We start from the raw sequence: 20,984 nt of genomic DNA, 5'->3' as shown, positions 1-20,984 counted from the left end.
TGGAGCGACGCTCCTTCATCAGGTGATAGTTAAAGGAGCGTCGCTCCGAAAGCTAGCGTACTTTCAATTAAACCTGTTGGACTATAACCTGGTGCTGTGTGATTTTTAACTTAGAAAAGTAAACGACACTGTTTTTCAACTGCTTTTCTCGGTAGGACTTCAAGATTTAACATGGTTGCCAATGAAATGTAACCACTGGTTTCTCTGTGATGACTAAATCATGATCTCAATTTGGTTTTCTAAAAGTATAGCATTAAAACATATTCTCAGCACAATCATTGTTATTCTTAATGTCCTTAAAAATTTCCATTAGTGATTAATAAATACTAAAATGGATGTAAATGCAAAATATATACCTTGAGAAAAGTGAGGTTTTGTATTTACACGGCATTGGGTTTTTTTTATGATAAAGTGGCTGTTGGCATGTAAGTTGCAAAAGGTTGAGAACCAGTGACTTAAGACATACACTATTCTGGACTCACTGCTAATTTCAAATAAAGATTTCAGTCACCAGGTGGCACTATGCACACTTGGAAGCATTTTCCTTATTTGATCAGTTTGAAACCAAAGAGCAAACCTGTGAGTGAATGTTGCTGGAACAGCAGACAAGTATTGGGCACTCTTTTAGCTTATGTTTTAATGCAGTGTGTCATATTTATTGGCTGCTAACCACTTATGGTTAGATCCAGAAAAAAACTGCAGATGCTGGAACCCAAGGTAGACAAGCAGGAGGCTGGAAGGACACAGTAAGCCAGGCAGCATCAGGAGGTGGAGAAGTCAGCATTTCGGATGTAACCCTTCGTCAGGACCGGGGGTGGGTGTAAGGGGAGCTGCAGTTAACCACATACAGTTAACCGACAATCCAAATGTGGTTCGTTGCAATTCTGATGAAAATGAATAACTGTTGTTAGACATGCAATAAAACAGAATGGGCACATTATGATTGCTTTCCTTCCTTTGTTATTGAATGATGATAGATGCTCAATTAGTAAACACCTACACACACATAAAGTACATTTATTTGTATAGTGTGAGCGCGCAACACCTTTCTCACTGGAATAACTGCATATGACAAGAGTAGAATTTACTTTAACCTCATATATGGCTAGTCAGCAGTGTCTTTTTTAAGAAGCAGGATTGTTCGTCCACTTTGAATAAATCAACTGAAGCCTGGAGTAATGATAGCATCAACCTGTATTTATATAGCATCTTTTAAGAAGTGCGTCCTGACAGACTTCATGAGTGTGCATGAGAATGGAATTGATGCGAAGCCAAAGACAGAGAAACTTCAACAATTGGTTGGAAGCTTGGATAAAGAGAGAGATTTTAATGAGAGTCTTTGTGGTGAGACAGTGAAGTTTATGAAGGGAATTCTAGAGCCAAGATAGCTGAAGGCATGGCCATCAATATTATCGTGAAGGGCTGGGTATTGTAGAAGAGGTGAGAGAAATGCAGAGTTTATTTATACCACTGTTATAATTTCTTCAGCGTTTTTAAGGCATCTGCTGTAATAAAATCTTGACCCTTAATATTTGGAAATAGTTTTCATTGTTGCTCTGCCCTTTGTAACGGTAAAATCACCAGAGAACCATAGGGTATTCTCTCATTAGAGAGAGAGATAGCAGCTCATGAGTTTCACCCTGAGGATCATCACAACTCAGGCAAGGAGCGTGGCTGAGATGGTGGGATCTTCATGATAATTTCAGAATACCAGCGTCTGATCAACAGCACTTGCTTAATTTCTTACATTTTACATCAACTTGGGAGGCTGCATATTAGATAAGGATCAGTTTTTACAGCAGAAGCATCTAAGTGTCCCACTTAGATTGCTTGGCTTTTTTCTGTCTGTGCTTTAAGTTCTGTAGGCAAAAGTGAGGACTGCAGATGCTGGAAATCAGAGTCTACATTAGAGTGGTGCTGGAAAAGCACAGCCAGTCAAGCAGCATCCGAGGAGAAGGGCTTTTGCCCAAAACGTCGCTTTTCCAGCTCCTCGGATGCTGCCTGACCGGCTGTGCTTTTCCAGCACCACTCTAATGTAGGCTTTAAGTTCTGTGTATGGTCTCTCAGTATAGCCCATCAAGGCAATGTGAATTGAAATAGATTTGGTGAATGTTGATGGGACATTAGCTTGTGAGGGGGTCCTGGGATTAAACTCAAGCTCTTCAGTAATGCCTTCCCTATGGTGCAGCCTAACGAGAAATCTCCTCTCAGCAGCTAGCAGGTATTTAATTGAAGGAATTCTCCATTGTCACTGACTGGCTGTACATTGGCTTGAAGATAATGGCTTGTGTCTTCTTCCATTGCCATCAAATCTTACAATTGGGAGCTTCGTAAGGACGGGTACAGAAATTCCTAGCAGCTGGTGAACTGATAGAATCGTTGGATGTTATGGTACAGAAAGAGGCTATATGGTCAAATAAGCTTGTGGTGGTGGCTCCTTGAAACTGATTTGGTGCCACTCCCTTTTTCCAAATAACTCCACAATTTTTAATGTCCTTTTTGAAAGAATATATCCAGTTCCCTTTTAAATCTGTTCAGTCTGTTCCTGTTACCCTCATTAGCTGTTCTAGTACTTTCTGGGTCATAATTATTTCCAATGCAAAACAAACTAACATTCTCATCTCCCCTCGCGTTCTTTTGCTAATTATTGTCTTAAGTCTGTAAACTCTGGTCACTGAATCATTTACCAGGGGAAATAATTTCTCTGCATTTTGAGTCAGAGTCATACAGACATTTTCGTCCATGCGACCAGATATCCTAAATTAATCCAGTCCAATTTGCCAGCATTTGGCCCATATTCCTCTAAACCTTTCCTATTCATATATCCATCCAGATGCCTTTTAAATGTTGTAATTGTACCGGCCTCCACCACTTTCTCAGGCAGCTCATTCTATACACACACCACCCTCTGTGCGAAAAAATAACCCTTAGGTTACATTTTAAATCTTTCCCCTCTCTCCTTAAACCTATGCCGTCTAGTTTTGGACTTCCCTGCCATGGGGAAATAACCTTGGCTGTTCACCCCATCCATGCTCTTCATGATTTCATCAGGTCACCCCTGTCAAGTAGTTCCAGCCTCAGCCATGATAAAGAGACTACAGTCCCTTTAAAAGAAAAGCCGCGACTTTTTTTCAATCTTGTTTTGCTTCACATTTGAGACTTTCCTGTGAACCTAAATGTGTGGCCTGTTGTGTTTTGAATGTGACAGTGTTTTGAGCCGTGACACAGATGTGGAAAGTGCTGATTTGTTGACAGAAGCTGAAAGTGTTCCGGTACCAGCCCCTTTTAAGGAAAGGTGTGGTTTTGACACTCTGTTTGGGCTAACAGTTAGTGAAACCACTGACTGCTCTTCAGCTGTTAAAGGGACAGACCCACTACTTTTGCGCAGTCAAGGAATCTGTACAGTTTAGATTTGTACAGTGTATGGTCAGTGGGTAATCTGCTTATGTATTAGGGAGGCATTGTAAAATGGGGAATCAGTAAAGAATACTGCTAAACGGTGTCCACATTTTTGGTGAGTGCTAACATAGCATGAGTGGATAAAATTCTTTAATGAGAATTTTGAAATGTTCAAACTTAATGTTTTTCTGCAATCTTTAGATGGAGTGGCTACACGGCGAATGTGAAGAGTGCAAAGACGATTAAAAGGAAACAGTTGAAGAAACATCTGGATACAAAGAATCACAAATGAAGTGCAGAAACTGAGGGAAGAGAAAAAAGCGAAGAGGTACTGTGAGTAACACAAATAAGGGGAAATTAAGACGGAGGGAAAGGGGAAATAAGAGAGAATTAAATTTATCATTAATTTTTAAGGGAAATGTGATTTTGTTGGTAAGTAAAAGCAAAGTTCTGCAGAAGCCATAACCCAGAAATAAAATCAGAGTGCACACTTTCTAGGAAGTCATACTGGACTCAAAACATTAACTATGTATTTCTCTCCTTAGTTGCCACCAGATGTTTCCCGGTTCTGTTTTTATATCAGAGATGTTGTTGATTTTAATTGTCATTGTCTTTTCAGAACTAATGTTGAAAACAGAGACTGAGGAGGTGACCTGATAGCAATCCTTGAAATAATGAGCATGTTTGATAGGATAGACTATGAAGCTGTTTCCACATGTTTAGTCCAAAACTGGAGGTCAAAAATACAAGATAGTTATCAATAAATTCAATAAGAAATATAGCAGGAACACTCTATCCAGAGATGGGCCTGGACTGCAAGCTAATTCTCATTAGAAGGTGATTGGCACACAGATGTATTTATGGAGTACATGAATAAACACATAATGGAGAAAGAGAATGTTCCATGGGATTCTTTACCACAGAGTGCTGTCCAGTCCTAGGTCATTCAATATATTCAAGGCTGAGGTTCATAGATATTTAATCATTCACAGAATTGAGGGTTATGGGGAAAAGCTAGGAAAGTGGAGTTGAGGATAGATCAACCACAATCTCATTGAATAGTGGAACGGACTCGATGGGCTGAATGGCCTACATCTGCTCATGTGTCTTATGGTTTTATTAAGTAGAAGGTTTGTTGATAGTGTGAGATAAAGTCATGTGGGAGGAGCATGATCATCAGCATAGCCCATGTAGATTGATTGTCCTTTTTCCATCGGTGCTTTAAGTTCTGTGTATAGTCTCTCAGAATAGTCCATCAAAGCAAATCATTCTGTTTCAATAACTAGGTTTAAATTTAGGGCATTCATTCAGGTGCTGCCATGATAGTAATGGTGGTACAGTTCTTCCTGGAGTTAAAGTCAATTGATTTTTTGTTTGTCTTCTGTTTCAGTATATTATTTGTGATTAACTGTGAAAAATATGGACAGGGATTTGCAAAATCAGATTTTCAAACACGTTTCCCACAATTTTTCCTGGTCCCTGCTGGATGTCTGGGTCACCTACTTGGATCAAACATCAGCACAAGGGGTGTGAAACACTCACCGGTGCAGCAGCTAAGATGGCGAACCAATTATTTAATATTTTTCAGGCTGCTTTTGTAGGGGTCCTCTCGCTGTCTGAGCCCCAGTTCAGTTTTGACCCACAATGGCTGCATCTGCGTCCTGCCCGGTACCTGAGGATTCACCTCATCAGAGGCTGCCTCCGCCTCCGCCCCCACCCTCTTCGCAAAAAATGCTTCCCATTCAGGAAGTCACAGCGTTGTGCAATTTCCACAAGCCCATCAAAAGCACAGACCGTCCATGGATCTGAAGGGATTTTCTGCAAATTTCCTTCCACATTCCCCTAATGTAGATGGGTGCCTCTCTCCAGTTTAACCTCCTTAGAATCTCCCTCCAGCGATGCCTCCTCCAATCAGCATCATTTGGGAACATGTTTCAAAAACCTTTCGTGGATTTTGCTGGGTATTACCAGCAGTTGGCTTGCTGAGCCACTTCAGAGTAGAATTAAGAGCCACATAGGTGTGGGTCTAGAATCATATGTAGGCCAGACTACATAAAGTCAGAAGTCACATCACACCAGGTTATAGTCCAACAGGTTTATTTGAAATCACAAATCCTTCATCAGGTGGATCACACTCTGCCTAGTGGCAGAGACTAGCTTTTGTTCCAGATTTTTTATTTATTTATTGGTTGAATTTAAAGTCTATCGGCTGTTGGGCTGGGGTTTGACCTCATATTCTTCAGAGCAATAGATTGGATCACTGAATTGCAAGACCAGCAACATCATCACTGTATCACCATTTCTCACATGGGGGTATACGATAAAAAAAAAACCAATGGACTTTGGAGATGATGGAAAGGGGGAAAGCTGTACACACACAAATGATTTTTAATTGTACTTGTTGAAATCAGATTTTTTTGGGGTGTGTCTTTTCATGAATACAAGATTGCATCATCAGAAATTACTACAATTAACACAATTTTAAAGGCATTGTTGGCATACTAAAAATTCGTTAATTCCACACATTCTGCTTTCTCATAAACAATTCAGCTTTATACAGACATACTGCAGTGAAACAGCTTTGAAAGGGTTAAGGAAGTGCACCTGAATATGATATTAGAGGCTGTCTATGTTAGTGCTTTGTGCTTATGTGAAAGTTGTAATTCTCTCAGCTTTGCTCTTGACAACCGCTTGTCAAAATTCTGCTGGTGATAACAAAAATACAATGGAATTTATTTTTACCCACATTTGAACTGCTCTGTAGCCTGGTGATTTTCTTCCAACTCTCCGCAATGGGGTATTTATTCCTGTTGAGTGTTTCATTTATAGTAACCAGTGAGTCTGGAGCAATGTAATTGGATAGCAACAGCAATGTGTAAGTGCCTGATTGACTGACTGGCTCTCATCCAGGAAGTGCTTTTGTCTCCTTTTTAATTGTTCCTTCCTTAAAAGTTAATATCTTCTATACCTTCATATTTCCAGACTTTTTTTTGTAATTCAATTCAATTCAATTTAATTTTTTTAATCTGCTAACATTCAGTGGGTTATTAGTCTGACAATAAGGGAAGCTTTCTGATGGAAGGTATAAAGCTTGATGACTAATCCCAAAAAATGATTCTAAAATTGGAATTTGACCTGTTAAAACCTAGAGATGCCAGTCTAGGTGGATGCATCGCTTTTCTTGGTAAATTCAGATTCCTGACAATGGAAGACCAGCTGTATGGTGCTTCTCTGCACCCTCACACATTATGTCGCAGAGTTGTCGATCCTCTGGGTAATCAATTGCATCATTCTTCCTCCCGGGAATAGCCAGGAATAAAAATCAGTGCAGGTTCTCTGATGGTTACAGGTCTGAATTTCCAATCTGTGCTGTGCAGAGCTGCATTTACATTCAATGGGACCCATCTCATGGTGGCTTTATGAATTGACAGTTCACCGTCTCCAGCACCAGTTGTGAGTCTTTGTGTAAACAGGTTATTTTGAAGAATAAAAGTTGCAGGGGAAAACTCAGCACAATCAGTGGAGAAAGAAACCAAGAGTTAATGTTTCAGGATGCATTTGACATTTATAACACCATTCTCTGAAGACAGTCATATTCAACTCAAAACTTTCGATCTGCTTCTCTCTCCACTGATGCTGCCAAGCTTGTTGAGTTTTTTTTTCCCCAAGCATTATCTCTCTTTATTGCAGTTTTCCAGCATCTGCAGTATTTTGATTTTGCTTTTACGGAGAGAGTTTGTGCAGTTTGTTTTTGTCAATCTGTTGGTTTCTGTTCACACTATGTGTTTGCAGTTGGTTTGTGATCTGGTTGCCATAGTAATGATGTTTTACAATCGACTTGCAATTCATTGTAGCAATCTAGTCATTGTGGGTGCTGTTTTTGACTGTAGTTGTTTTTCATATGTGCGAACTCCTGTAAGTTATGTCCTACCATGCTCCACAAAGTCTCCCATTTTGCAGCTAAGGTGCTGGCCATTCAGTCAGCATTCAGAGGCAATTGGGGCAGGGTAATTTAATGATTACATTACTGGTTCTGTAGTCTGGAAGGTCCAGACTAATAATTCACTGAACACAAGTTCAAATCTCTTAGTAAATTCAAAATTGAATGCAGTATTTAAAGAAACAATTGGAAATAAAAGTTTTTTTTATTCATTCGATGAGGGTATCACTAGCCAGGCAGCATTTTTGCCCATCCCCAATTGCCCAGAGGGCGAAGCTACTTGGATGCTGCCTGAACTGCTGTGCTCTTCCAGCACCACTAATCCAGAATCTGGTTTCCAGCATCTGCAGTCATTGTTTTTACCGGGCTGTTAAGAGTCAACCTATTGCTTTGAATTGGGAGTCACATATGGGCCAGACCAAGTAAGGATGGTGGTTCCCTTCCCTAAGGGACATTAGTGAACCAGATGGGTTTTTCCAGCAATCGGCACACATTCATCATTAGAAACCTAATTCCAGATTTTTATTGAATTCAAGTTCTACTATCGGCTTTAGCAGGATTCAAACCAGGTCCCACAGATTAACAGTCAAGCGATAATACCACCTGACCATCAACTCCCCATAAGGTAGTGGTTAACAATGATCACATAGCTATCGGATTGTCATTCAAACCCAATATCTATCTGCCACTCTTAGCTATATGTGACTCCAGTGGTTCCCTACAGGATGAATCCTTCCTAACGTCTCATCTAACTCTTTACTAAGACTTTTCTATTCTTGCCTCATGTTCTGCGATCACTATGCACCTCAATTATACTTTCTGGAGCTAGACTGTTAGTTATTTTAAGAACCTCAATCTTATTTAAATTTGGATTCACTAAAGAAAAAAGCCTAATCCTAGACACCATTCATTTTTTAAATTCCCTGATGGAGCATAGGTGCCACTGGCTGGCCATCATTTATAGACCACCCCTAGTTGTCTTTGAGAAGGTGGTGGTGAGCTGCCATTTTGATCACTGCAGTCCATGTGCTGTAGGCTGACCACATGCTATGAGGAAGGAAGTTCCAGGATTTTGACCCAGTGACAGTGAAGAAATGGCAATAAACCACATTTCCAAGTCAGGATGACAAGTGTTTTAGAGTGGAGCTTGCAGGTGGTGGTGTTCCCATGCGTCTGCTGCTCTTGTCCTTTTAGTGGTCGAGGGTTTTAAAGGTGCTGTCTAAGGATCTTTGGCTAATTTCTGCACTGCAAGTTGTAGGTAGTACACACTGCTGCTACTGAGCATTGGTGTTGGAGGAAATGGCTGTTTGTCAGTGTGGTGCCAATCAAGTGGGCTCCTTTGTCCCAGATGGTGACAAGCTTCTTGAGTGTTGTTGGAGCTGTACCCATCCAGGCAAGTGGGGAGTATTCCAGTACACTTCTGACTCATGCCTTGCAAATGGTAGGCAGACCTTCTTAAGTTAGAAAGTGAGTTACTCACTGCAGTATCTGCTTTTGTAGCCACTGTGTTTATGTGATGTGTCCATTTAAGCTTCTGATAAACGATGACCCTCAGAATGTTGATAGTGGGGGAATTCAGTGATAATAACACCATTAAATGTCAAGGGGTAGTGGTTAGATTGTTTCTTATTGGAGATAGTCATTGCCTGGCATTAGTGTGGTACAGATGTTACTTGCCACTTGTCAGCCCAAGCCTCGATATTGTCCAGATCTTGAAGCATTTGAACATGGACTCCTTCAATGACAGAGGAGTCACAAATAGTGCTGAACATTGTGCAGTTATCGGCAAACATTCCCACTCCTAACTTTATGATGGAGGGAAGATCATTGATGAAGCAGTTGAAGATGGTTGGGCCTAGGACACTACCCTGAAGAACCCCTGCAGAGATGTCCTGGAGCTGAGATGACTGACCTCTAACAACTACAACCACCTTCCTATGTGCCAGCTATGACTCAAGCCAGCAGAGAGCTTGCCCCTGATACCCATTGATTCCAGTTTTGCTAGGGCTCCTTGAGGCCACACTGAGTCGAATGCAGCCTTGATGTCAAGGGATGTTACTCTTACTTCACCTGTGGGATTCAGCTCATTTGTCCATGTTTGAAATAAGGCTGTAATGAGGTCAGGACCTGAGTGGCCCTGATAGATCCAAACTGGGCATCACTGAGCAGGTGATTTCCAAGTAAGTGATTGCTTGATAGCACTTTTGGTGCCACCATCCATCACTTTAGTGATGATTGAGAGCAGACTGATGGGCCAGTAATTGATTGGGTTGGATTTGTCTTGCTTATTGTAAACAGAACAAACCTGGGCAATTTTCCGTTTTGTCAGGTAGGTACCCATGTTGTAAGTGTACAGGAAGGTAGATGCCCATGTTGTAAGTGTACAGGAAGAGCTCGGCTAGGGAAGATAAGACAATCTATTCATGTTTCTAATACATATGACAACATAACCATTGTTCAGTTTCCACCAGCTACTTCCTGGAGTTTACTATTGATCAGAAACTAACTGGATCACCCAATATAAGCACTTGTTGCAAGACTTGGCCAGAGGTTGGGAGATCCATGGCAAATAACTCACTATCTGACTCCAAGCTCACCCAATCAATCTTTTGATTGTAGTTTGGTCTTGTGCATAAACATGTGCAAACGATTTTCAAAGAGGTCTACAACTCAGGACAGTTGTTTACAGCTTGATAGAAGTTTTGTTCTAGAGTGTGCATACCATCTACAAGATGCTACACTGCAGCAACTGACCCAAGCCTCCTCCAACAGAACATTTCAGACTTGTACTAGCTGGATGCACAAGGATGTCAGATGCACAGGAACTTGACACGTGCACATTTCCCTCAAATCCACTCACTATCCTGACTTGGAAACGTATCAATGTTCCTTCGCCTGAGCTGGTTCAAACTCGTGGAATTCCATTCCTAAAGACAAGGACTGCAGCAGCTTCAGAAGGGCACTCACTACCACTTTCTCCAGGGCAATGATGGGGATGGGGAATAATTGCTGGCCTAACCAACAATGTCAATGTCTCACGGACAATAAAATAAACCTTTGATTATCTTTAAACCAGGCAGGTTGACTCTGACTGATCAAATCATTACACAGAGGAATGAACCAGAGAATTTATTCCCTTTTTTCAGTTGCAGTGTGTGCATGTTCTTTCTGTCTACAAAGAACAGAACTATGTGTGTTAATATATATAGCTTGTGTGATTAAAGGTGGATGTCGTATAATTATTATTTGGGATTGAGATTTTTAAAACAGAAGCAGAAGGAGTTTGGTCAGTTCTGTGGAAGTTTTTTTTAAGTCATTTGGTACAGTGACCTAGACATTGTTTCCAAGAAAGCATATGGTCCAGTCAGTATCCTAGCAGAACACTTCTGTGTTAATGGGTGGAATGTTTATTCTGCTCAGTTTATGACACAGAGGGAAACAGACCAGACACCATTAATTTAGCTATTGACTTCAGATCAGAAGACCCAGGAGTTCAGATCAGATGTGCAAAAAGTTTCTTCTGAGTAGGGGATCCAAGTTTTCAGATCAGGGAACCTGTCACCCCAAAACAAAAGTGATTTTAGTTTCATGACATTTCCAAACTGTGAGAGTTTGCACATTCTAACTGTTAGAACGGAAAAGAGATTTGGCCCACCATAATTGAAGAAGTATCAGGTCACAGGCTTGGAAAGAAATTGTAGAACTGCCTCAAGCAGTCCAGGGGGGCCATTTGGGAAAAGTTCATTGAGTAAGAAATTAAAGAATTGAAATAGGAGTGATATTTATTGGGATTAAAAATCTGCAAAGTATAATGTTAGAAAATAAGCTGAAACTCTATTTTGCTTCCTTCTGGTAGGAAGGAGACCAGAACTGCATGCAATATTCCAAAAGCTGCCTAACCAATGTCCTGTACAGCTGCAACATGACCTCCCAACTCCTATACTCAATGCTCTGACCAATAAAGGAAAGCATACCAAACGCCTTCTTCACTATCCTATCTACCCGCGATTCTACTTTCAAGGAACTATGAGCCTGCACTCCAAGGTCTCTTTGTTCAGCAACACTCCCTAGGACCTTACCACTAAGTGTATAAGTCCTGCATTGATTTGCCTTTCCAAAGTGCAGCAGCTTCATTTATCTAAATTAAACTCCATCTGCCATCTCTCAGCCCATTGGTCCATCTGATCAAGATCCCGTTGTAATCTGAGGTAACCTTCTTCGCAGTCCCTGACATCTCCAATTTTGCTGTCATCTGCAAACTTACTAACCATACCACCTATGTTCACATCCAAGTCATTTATATAAATGATGAAAAGTAGTGGACCCAGCACCGATCCTTGTGGCACTCCACTGGTCACAGGCCTCCAGTCTGAAAAACAACCATCCACCACCACCCTCTGTCTTCTACCTGTAAGCCAGTTCTGTATTCAAATGGCTAATTCTCCCTGTATTCCATAAGATCTAACGTTGCTGACCAGTCTCCCATGAGGAACCTTGTGAAACGCCTTAGTGAAGTCCTCCACTCTGCCCTCATCAATCCTCTTCATTACTTCTTCAAAAAACTCAATCAGGTTCATGATACATGATTTTCCACACAAAGCCATGCTGACTATCCCTAATCAGTCCTTGACTTTCCAAATACACGTAAATCCTGTCCCTCAGGATTCCCTCCAACAACTTGCCCACCAGCAATGTCAGGCTCACTGGTCTATAGTTCCCTGGCTTTTCCTTGCACCTTTCTTAAATAGTGGCACCATGTTAGCCAACCTCCAGTCTTCTGGCACCTCACCTGTGACTATCGATGATACTAATATCTCAGCAATCACTTCCCTAGCTTCCCATAGAGCTCTAGGTTACACCTGATCAGGTCCTGGGGATTTATCCACTTTTATGCGCTTCAAAACATCCAGCACCTTCTCCTCTGTAATATGGACATTTTTCAAGATGTCACCATCTGTTTCCCCACATGCTATATCTTCCATGAGAGTAAACACTGATGCAAAATACTCATTTAGTATCTCCCCTATCTCCTGCAGCTCCACACATAGGCTGCCTTGCTGATCTTTGAGGGGTCCTATTCTCTCCCTAGTTACCCTTTTGTCCTTTTTGTATTTATAAAAACACTTTGGATTCTCTTTCACCTTATTTACCAAAGCTATCTCATGTCCCCTTTTTGCCCTCCTGATTTCCCTCTTAAGTATACTCCTACTGCCTTTATACTCTTCTAATGATTCTCTCGTTCTCTTCTGTCTATAACTGACATATGCTTCTTTCTTTTTCTTAATCAAAACCTCAATTTCTCACGTCATCCAACATTCGCTACACCTAACAGCCTTTCCTTTCACCCTAACAGGAATATACTGTCTCTGGACTCTGGTTATCTCATTTCTGAAGGCTACCCATTTTCTAGCCGACCCTTTACCTGCGAACATCTGCCCCCAGTCAGCTTTTGAAAGTTCTTGCCTAATACCATCAAAATTAGCCTTCCTCCAATTTAGAACTTAAACTTTTAGATTCGATCTATCCTTTTCCATTACTATTTTAAAACAAATAGAATTATGGTCGCTGGCCCCAAAGTGCTTCCCCACTGACACTTCTCCAGCAGTTTCAACAAAACTACTGTGCTAAAAACAAACCAAACCAGAGAAAGGTTGAGCTGGGCGAACTGGCCACTCCCCTTTCATTGGACAAGTGTTTTATTTTAAACTTGAAAGGCTTTTCCCTGAGGCAGCATCTGTTAGCGAAAATCAAACTGGCCCTAAAACCCATCCAAACCCTACGACCTCTCTGAAAACAAAACAAGGACAACATAACCTTGTTAAAGGTGCAGCGTCATCACATGTACCAAAGGAGTAACCAACCCAACTCAATAACTTTATCAAAGGTTTCAGCTCTTTCCTCATCAAACTGTAATAGAGCTGCTCCGAAGGATTTATCACATCCAGAAGTTGGAACGCTAGCAGAGATTCAAATACTCTGAGTCCAACCATGTAGCTTACTACCTTTCTGTCTTCCTGTCTTTAACCTAATATCCACTACTAACCCTTTGTCTGTCCATTTAAGTGCCGGCTTGGAGTAAAAGGGGGATTTTATGCTAATCATCCAGATAGTTAGTTAGTGGTTTTAAGAGTTTGTATCATTCCAATTACTAGAATTTTGTAAAGTACATTTCTCTAGTAACAAAGTTATTCTCGTTTTGCGTAAAACAAACAACGTCAGAAGTCTTCATCAGAATCATGGCTCAGGAACAGTAAATTGAGGGATAGGTCAGTTGGGAGGAATTATTGCAATAACGTGACAAAATTTTCATCAGACGTTACAGACCAACGGTTCCCCACTTTATGTTTGTCCAAGTGGTTAATTCAGTGTCCATGTCAATTGTTTCCAACATCATTTTCACCATTGAACTCCTCTTTTATTTAGTGCATCTTAAAAACGATGAGGAATGGAACCAAACAGCAAGAATGTCAACCCAAGTTCAAACAGTTTGAAAAAGTTCACAATCCCCAGGAAAAAAAGCGCTGACAAAGGTAAGCAATGAAAAGGATATTTGTGCCGAAAGTGGAGCTTTCACTATTTTTGTTTGCTGATTGCTGGGCCCCTGTAGAAAGTCAAGACTTCAGCACATACCAAGAGTCAGGTGCATGCTAGGTAAGGCTAAAGGCTCATTTCTTGTGGAACATTAGAGAACCAGTGGCTTCGTTGATCTTTCTCTAAGTTGACAACCCACAAACAACTGCATTTGTCAAATTTCATTTTACTATGATTGACAGTTAAAAAAAATGACTTCAGCCCTTTTCAAGTCAAGAAATCCAACATTCAGGTTTGGGAATTAGAAATAAAATACCCTCACCCGCGTTGGGATGGTGTGTGAGTTAAAGGTGTTGCTGTTCCCATGCATTTCCTTCACTGGTTAGAATCCTCGAATCCCTAAGGCTGTTTGGGCCATTGAGTCAGCACTGGCCCTCTGAAGAGCATCCCACCCAGACCTAGCCCCCAGCAACCCTATCGCAGTAACCCCACATTTATCAAAAATAACCCACATGGCCTGCAGATCCCTGGGTAATTCAACATGGCCAGTGCACCTCAGCTGCACAGGATTGAATGTGCAAGGAAACCCACACTGACGTGGGGAGAATGTGTAAACTCCACACAGACACTTACCTGAGGGTCGAATCGAACCTAGGTCCCTGACGCTGTGAGGTAGCAATGCTAACCACGAAGCCACCATTGTTTGGTTCTTCTAGGTGGTGGAAGTAAGAGATTGGGGGAAGTGCAGGAAACCTTGTGATGTGGCATCTTGTAGATTTTACACACTGCAGCTAAGGCACACTTCCGGTGGAGGGAGTGGACAACTGAGATGGTGGATGGGACTGTAATCACTGAGTCAAAGGATCGCACTACTTACTGCGCCTGCATCAACTTCTGGTTGCCCTATTTGCATTAACGTCAATGACTTCTTGTTTCCCAAGCTTACCTAGAAGTTTGTCATACGGATTGGCGCGAGTACAGCTTCTTACAGTCGACTTTAGATGGCTCCAAACTTGACAGCAGTTACAGGTTGAACTCCCTGTGGAGGCTTGGGGACATGAAGCTCATACATAATGTGAAACTCGAGCGGCGATTTGCAGAGAAGAGGTCAGTATGGGGTGAGAACCATGGTTCAAGACGGGTGCATGTTCCGTAATCTTTGGGCAAAGCTATTCACGATCCTGGAGAGCTACGTGTGTGCAGATTGGGGTCAAATCTGAAGTTCCAATAGGTTTTCCTCTCAAGGTGTACTTGGGGCTAAAGGTGGGGCAACGTCAGGGATATGGGTGGATACTGCACATCTGTTTGTCTCATTTGGCAGACTGCCAAGGACAGTGCCCAGCATGACGTGGTTAAGCCGAATGTAACCCATATCCACTGGCATCAAGCATGAGATGGGCAAGGAAAGGGATTTAGAAAAATGCAAATGTAATGTACACCAAGTGGGAGTCTAAATGTTTGATGGCCAATTTCCTTTGGTCACTCCCCTTCCCCAGAGAGCCCATCTTAACAGGGGAGCGTGCGATCCCCCAGTGTCTCTGTCTCGTTGGTTTGCACTCCTTTGGTGTTCCACTGAAGGTGGACATCTGCTCAGAGTATTATATCGACCCCAGGCTCCAGGAGTCTGTTTGGATTCAGGAAGAGGGAAGATTGCGAGGAGAATTGGGTTAAGTATTGGGGCTTCAATTTCTGGCCTTCATCCTTTGACACCCTGTTGATAAGTTTATGAGGATCTCATAAGGCTTTACGAAATAGGGCACAGGAGTATGTTGTTTGGCCCTTGAGCCTGCTCCATCATTCACTCAAATCAGGCTTGATTTGTGGCTTTAACTCCATTTTTCTGTCTTCCCCCCACTCCCACAACCCTTGACTCCCATGTCAGTAAGATCACTAGGCATTTCAGTTCGCCCAGTTCCATCCTGGGTCAGTCTCTAAGTGACCTTGTGTACCACCCCTTTTCTCCAGAAGGCTGAAGTGTCCTGGTTTGCAGCTCCATGAGGCCCTGCCACTTTAACCACATCCTGGGAATCAAGGCCAGCCCATTCGACATTTTCAATGGAGTCCACATCCACTTGACAGAAGGGCAGCAGCTAATCAGCCTGCATGTTAGTAAGTGACAGCAGGCCACAGCAAATCAGGAGTGAGCTCACAGGATGGAAGGCATTACTTGTAATAACTGTCCTTGCAATTCAATTAAGATCATTCTCACTGGTAGGAAAGGCTTGTTGGGCATTAGCTCTGTGTGCAAATTGACCTGTAGTGTGATAGGTGATGGATTGGACTTACTCCCTGAGACAGTGAGGGAATTGAAGGAAATTGGGAGTGAGGATCAGTCTTGGGATTGCACTTCTGGTTTTGGGAATTGACCGGGTGGTGACAGTCTTATTCTGAGTTATTAATTCATATGTACTGTAGCCTTGCTGCCCCTTGTTGTTTGTACAAAAATGGTGGAGCATGCAGTTTATAACATTATTGCACATTAAAGCAGGATTCAAATAGTTTCTTGAAGGCTTGAAAGTGGTTCTAGGGAAAGGTATTGGCTTAAAATTAAATGATTGGGCATTTAACAAATCATGAGCTAGGAAATAGTGATCCCAACTTTGCTGGGACACATACTGAGTGATGACATCACATGACCTCCAACCTTGAACAGCCCCATCCTCAGACTCCTGCCATTAATTCAAAAACAGAAGTTACTCAGAAAAGCTCAGCAGGTCTGGCAGCATCTGTGAAGAGAGTTCAGAGTTAACATTTCGGGTCCAGTGACTCTTCCTCAGAACCATTCTCTTCACAGGTGCTGTCAGACCTGCTGAGCTTTTCCAGCAACTTCTGTTTTTGTTTCTGATTTACAGCATCTGCAGTTCGTTCAGTTTTTATCCTGTCATTGATTGTCCAATGTGCCAATCATCACAGAGCTCCACCCTTCCATTGACTTTGCAATAGATTTTTGGTTTTTACTTTTGAAAATCACCCTACTTGCCTTTATATTCATTCAATGATCTGCATCTACTGCACTCTGGGGAAGAGAATTTCAAACACGAACAGCTTTCTGACTGAAGAAATTCCCCCTCATCTGCGTCTTAAATAGGTGCCCCATTATTTTTAAATAGTGTCTGCTCATTCCAGGTTCTCTCGTGAGAGGAATCATCTTCCCAGCATCTATTCTGTCGTGACCCCTCAGAATCATACCTGCTTCAATAATATCGCCATTCATTGTTCAAATTTCCTATGAATATAAGGCCAAACTTTTCTCATAATCAAATCCTTTCATCCCAGGAAGTTGTGGAGTGAACCATAGATCAGAGTGTTATAGAGTCATACAGCATAGAAACAGGCTCACCAGTCCACCATGTCTATGCTGACTAACAAACATCAAACTACACTGATCCCATCTACCACTCTTGGTCCACACCTACTATGCCCTGGCATTTTCAATGCTCATCCAGATGCTTCTTAAATGTTGCAAGAGTATGGGCGGCATGGTGGCACAGTAGTTAGCCCTGCTGCCTCACAGCACCAGAGACCTGGGTTCAATTCCCGCCTCAGGTGACTGTCTATGTGGAGTTTGCACATTCTCCCCGTGTCTGTGTGGGTTTGCTTCGGTTTCCTCCCACAGTCCAAAGATGTGCAGGTCAAGTGAATTGGCCATGTTAAATTGCCCGTAGTGTTAGGTGAAGGGGTAAATATATGGGTGGGTTGTGCTTCAGCGGATCGGTATGGACTTGTCGGGCCAAAGGGCCTGTGTCCACACTGTAAGTAATCTAACCTACCTCCGCCACCCTCCCAGGTAGTGTACTTCATACTTCTACTACCCTTTGAGTGAACTTTTTTTCTCAGATCTCCTCTAACCCACTTACTTCTCATCTTAAAATTGTGTCCTTTGGTCTTAGACATGTCTGCCATGAGCCACAGTGTCATAGAGCTGTAGAGTACGGAAACAGCCCTTTCAGTCCAACTTGTCCATGCCGACCAGATATCCGAAATTAATCTAGTCCCATTTGCCACCATTTGGTCCATAACTCTCTAAACTCCTCCTATTCATATACCCATCCAGATACCTTTTAAATGTTGTCATTGTACCAGCCTCCACCACTTCCTCAGGCAGTTTATTCCATACAGGCCCCACCGTCTCCATGAAAAAGTTGCCCCTTAGCTTTCTTTTATATCTTTCCCCTATCACCCTAAACTATGCCCTCCAGTTCTGGCCTCCCTCATCCCAGGGAAAAGACCTTGTCTATTTATCCCATCCATGCCCCTCGTGATTTTATAAACCTCTATGAGGTCCATCCTCCGACACTCCGGCACTCCAGGGAAATAGCCTATTCAGCCTCTCCCTATAGCTCAAACTCTCCACCTCTGGCAACATCCTTGTAAATCTTTTCTGAATCCTTTCTAGTTTCATAATATCCTTCCTAAAAGAGGGAGACCAGAATTGCACACAATATTCCAAAAGTGGCTTAACCAGAAAACATTCTCACAATCTGTCCTGTCAATGCATCTCTTAAATTTGTATTCCTTTTTCAGATCTCCCCTCAGCCTCCTCCACCACAAGGATAACAAACTCAACCTGTCCAGTCTCTCCTTGTAACTGAGATTTTCCATCCCAGGCAATATCAAGGTGAATCCCTTTGCAATCTCTCCAGTGTAATTACATCCTTCTGATTGTATGGTAACCAGAACTGCACACATTATTCCATCAGTATTTGTAACACAAGTTCCTTGCTCCTATGTTCTATACCCTGGCCAATAAAGGCAAGCATCCCGTATGCCTTTTTCACTACCCTGTCTACCTGTGCTGATACCTTCAGGGATTTATGAACTTGTACGCCAAGGTCCCTTTGTTCCTCAGTACCTCCTAGGGACATTCCCTGAACTGCTTTCAGTGCAAGTATATCCTTCCTTAAGTAAGGTGACCAAAGTTATACACAGCCCTCTCATAGTATTCCAAATGACAAGATTCAAAATTGCTCTCTTAGCAAAAATGAGTAACATATTGTCAACCTTTCTGCTTAATTAACAACCTGCTGTTGCAATTGCAGGAAGGTTGCAATTTTGAATTGTGCAATCACTGATTTTATTGCATCAGGTTGTTTATTAAATAAGTAAATTAAATCCTTGGTGATATCATTAAAAGTGGAATTTCCTCTTGCGTGAGGATGTGATCAGGCCCCCTGGGTCTGAATTCTGTGGAGTTTAGAAGAATGAGAGATGTTCCCATTGAAACATCAATCAATTCTTACAGGGCTCATTGATCAGCTCAATGCAAAGTGGATGTTTCCCATGGCTGTGAGGGAGTCTTCAACTGGGAACACAGTTTCAGAATAAGAGCGAGGCCTTTTAGAACTGAGATGAAGAGGAATCTCTTCACTCAGTTTATAGTGAAAATTACAATTTCTGTACCCCAGAGGGCTGTTGAGGCACAGTCACTGAGAATGTTCAAAACAGAGTTGGATAGATTTTCAGATTTTAAAAAATCAAGGGAAATTAGATAGTATGGAGAAATGGTTTTGTGATCAAGATTGGCCATGATCAAGTAGATGACAGAGCTGGATTGATGGGCTGAATGGCCTGCTCACGTACCCATTCCCTATGCCCTATGTGATGCTCACACAGTTAAGCATTCTGCAAACATTCACCAACTTGTTCTAGGCATGAAATTAAGCTATTGACCAGAGGGCAGACAAGCAGGAGGCTGGAACAACACAGCAAGCCAGGCAGCATCAGGAGGTGGAGGAGTCAACATTTTGGGTGTAACCTTCCTTCAGGACTCTCCTAGTTCTGAAGAAGGGTTATACCAGAAACATTGACTTCTCCACCTCCTGATGTTGCCTGGCTTTCTGTGTTCTTCCAGCCTCCTGCTTAACTGCCTTGGATTCCAGCATCTGCATTTTTATTGTCTCGATTGACCATAGGGTAGCCATCGCCCATTGTAAAGGGTTTTAAAATCCATTTGACTCCACCTCTTAATCCTGCAGTGATTGTTTTGTATTTCCAACAACTTTTGAAATGTAATTTGTTTTTAACACCCAGGGCTAAGATGCGTGAGGCTGGTAGACGTGGGAAAGAACTTGAAGAAAACACATTGTTTTTGGTGACATCCCACTGTGCAGCTTTGAAGCTGTATCAGGAAGGACTGAACATTAACTGTTCTGCCATAAGAGCACTGGGAAATCCAGCTTGTGGTGTTTATCTTCATCGGCACATTGATGTCCTACTGCGGTACCACCAGCAAAACAATCTGCTCACAGAAACAATTGTGTTTTTCAAGGTGAGAGAATGGATTTTAACCAGATTCTTGGTGGTCAGTGTTTCAATTCCACTGTGATATTAAGATTCACAATATCTGACTTTATTTAGAAACTAAGAAATTTCTCTTTTTCTCAATCACAACCTTCCATATTTCTACTCTCACTTGCTCTTTGTGACCATCCATCAGCACAGCTTTCCAGGTGAGCTCTGACTTTGTTGAAAACCTCCTGTACTGCTCACCTCATTAGAACGGCTGTCTTTTAAACTCAGTTCAAAGCCAACTCCTTTCAACGTGCTTCTGTTCCAGGGAGCCAAGCAGGTTTAGGAGTGTTCACATCATAGAGATGTACAGCATGGAAACTGACCCTTCGGTCCAACCCATCCATGCCAACCAGACATCCCAACCCAATCTAGTCCCACCTGCCTGTACACGGCCCATATCCCTCCAAACCCTTCCTATTTATATACCCATCCAAATGCCTCTTAAATGTTGCAATTGTACAAGCCTCCACCACTTCCTCTGGCAGCTCATTCCATATATGTACTATCCTCTGTGTGAAAAAGTTGCCCCGTAGGTCTTTTTTATATCTTTCCCCTCTCATCCTAAACCTATGCCCTCTAGTTCTGAACTCCCCAATTCCAAGGAAAAGACTTTGCCTATTTACCCTATCCATGCCCCTCATAATTTTGTAAACCTCTATAAGGTTACCCCTCAGTCTCCGACACTCCAGGGAAAACAGCCCCAGCCTGTTCAGCTTCTCCCTATAGCTCAAATTCTCCAACCCTGGCAACATCCTTGTATATCTTTCCTGAATCCTTTCAAGTTTCAATATAGGTGGTGACATCTTGCAAAATGTCCAGATCA

General features: G+C 42.1%; 1 protein-coding gene across 1 annotated transcript in view; it reads left to right on the top strand.

Moving 5' to 3' along the window:
• Window positions 1-3,433: 3,433 nt before the first annotated feature.
• Window positions 3,434-20,984, top strand: part of tex15 (testis expressed 15, meiosis and synapsis associated) — a 42,322-nt gene continuing 24,771 nt past the window's right edge. The window contains exons 1-5 of the mRNA XM_072583657.1: window positions 3,434-3,514; window positions 3,601-3,727; window positions 13,763-13,869; window positions 14,812-14,977; window positions 19,901-20,138. Coding sequence (XP_072439758.1) covers window positions 13,785-13,869; window positions 14,812-14,977; window positions 19,901-20,138 — 489 coding nt within the window. The 5' untranslated portion in view covers window positions 3,434-3,514; window positions 3,601-3,727; window positions 13,763-13,784. The remainder of the gene's footprint in view (window positions 3,515-3,600; window positions 3,728-13,762; window positions 13,870-14,811; window positions 14,978-19,900; window positions 20,139-20,984) is intronic.

Source organism: Chiloscyllium punctatum, chromosome 14 (genome assembly GCF_047496795.1).
Source record: "Chiloscyllium punctatum isolate Juve2018m chromosome 14, sChiPun1.3, whole genome shotgun sequence".
Taxonomy (NCBI): Eukaryota; Metazoa; Chordata; class Chondrichthyes; order Orectolobiformes; family Hemiscylliidae; genus Chiloscyllium; species Chiloscyllium punctatum.
Note: the sequence above shows the minus strand (reverse complement) of the source record. Positions and strands in the feature narration are given on the sequence as shown.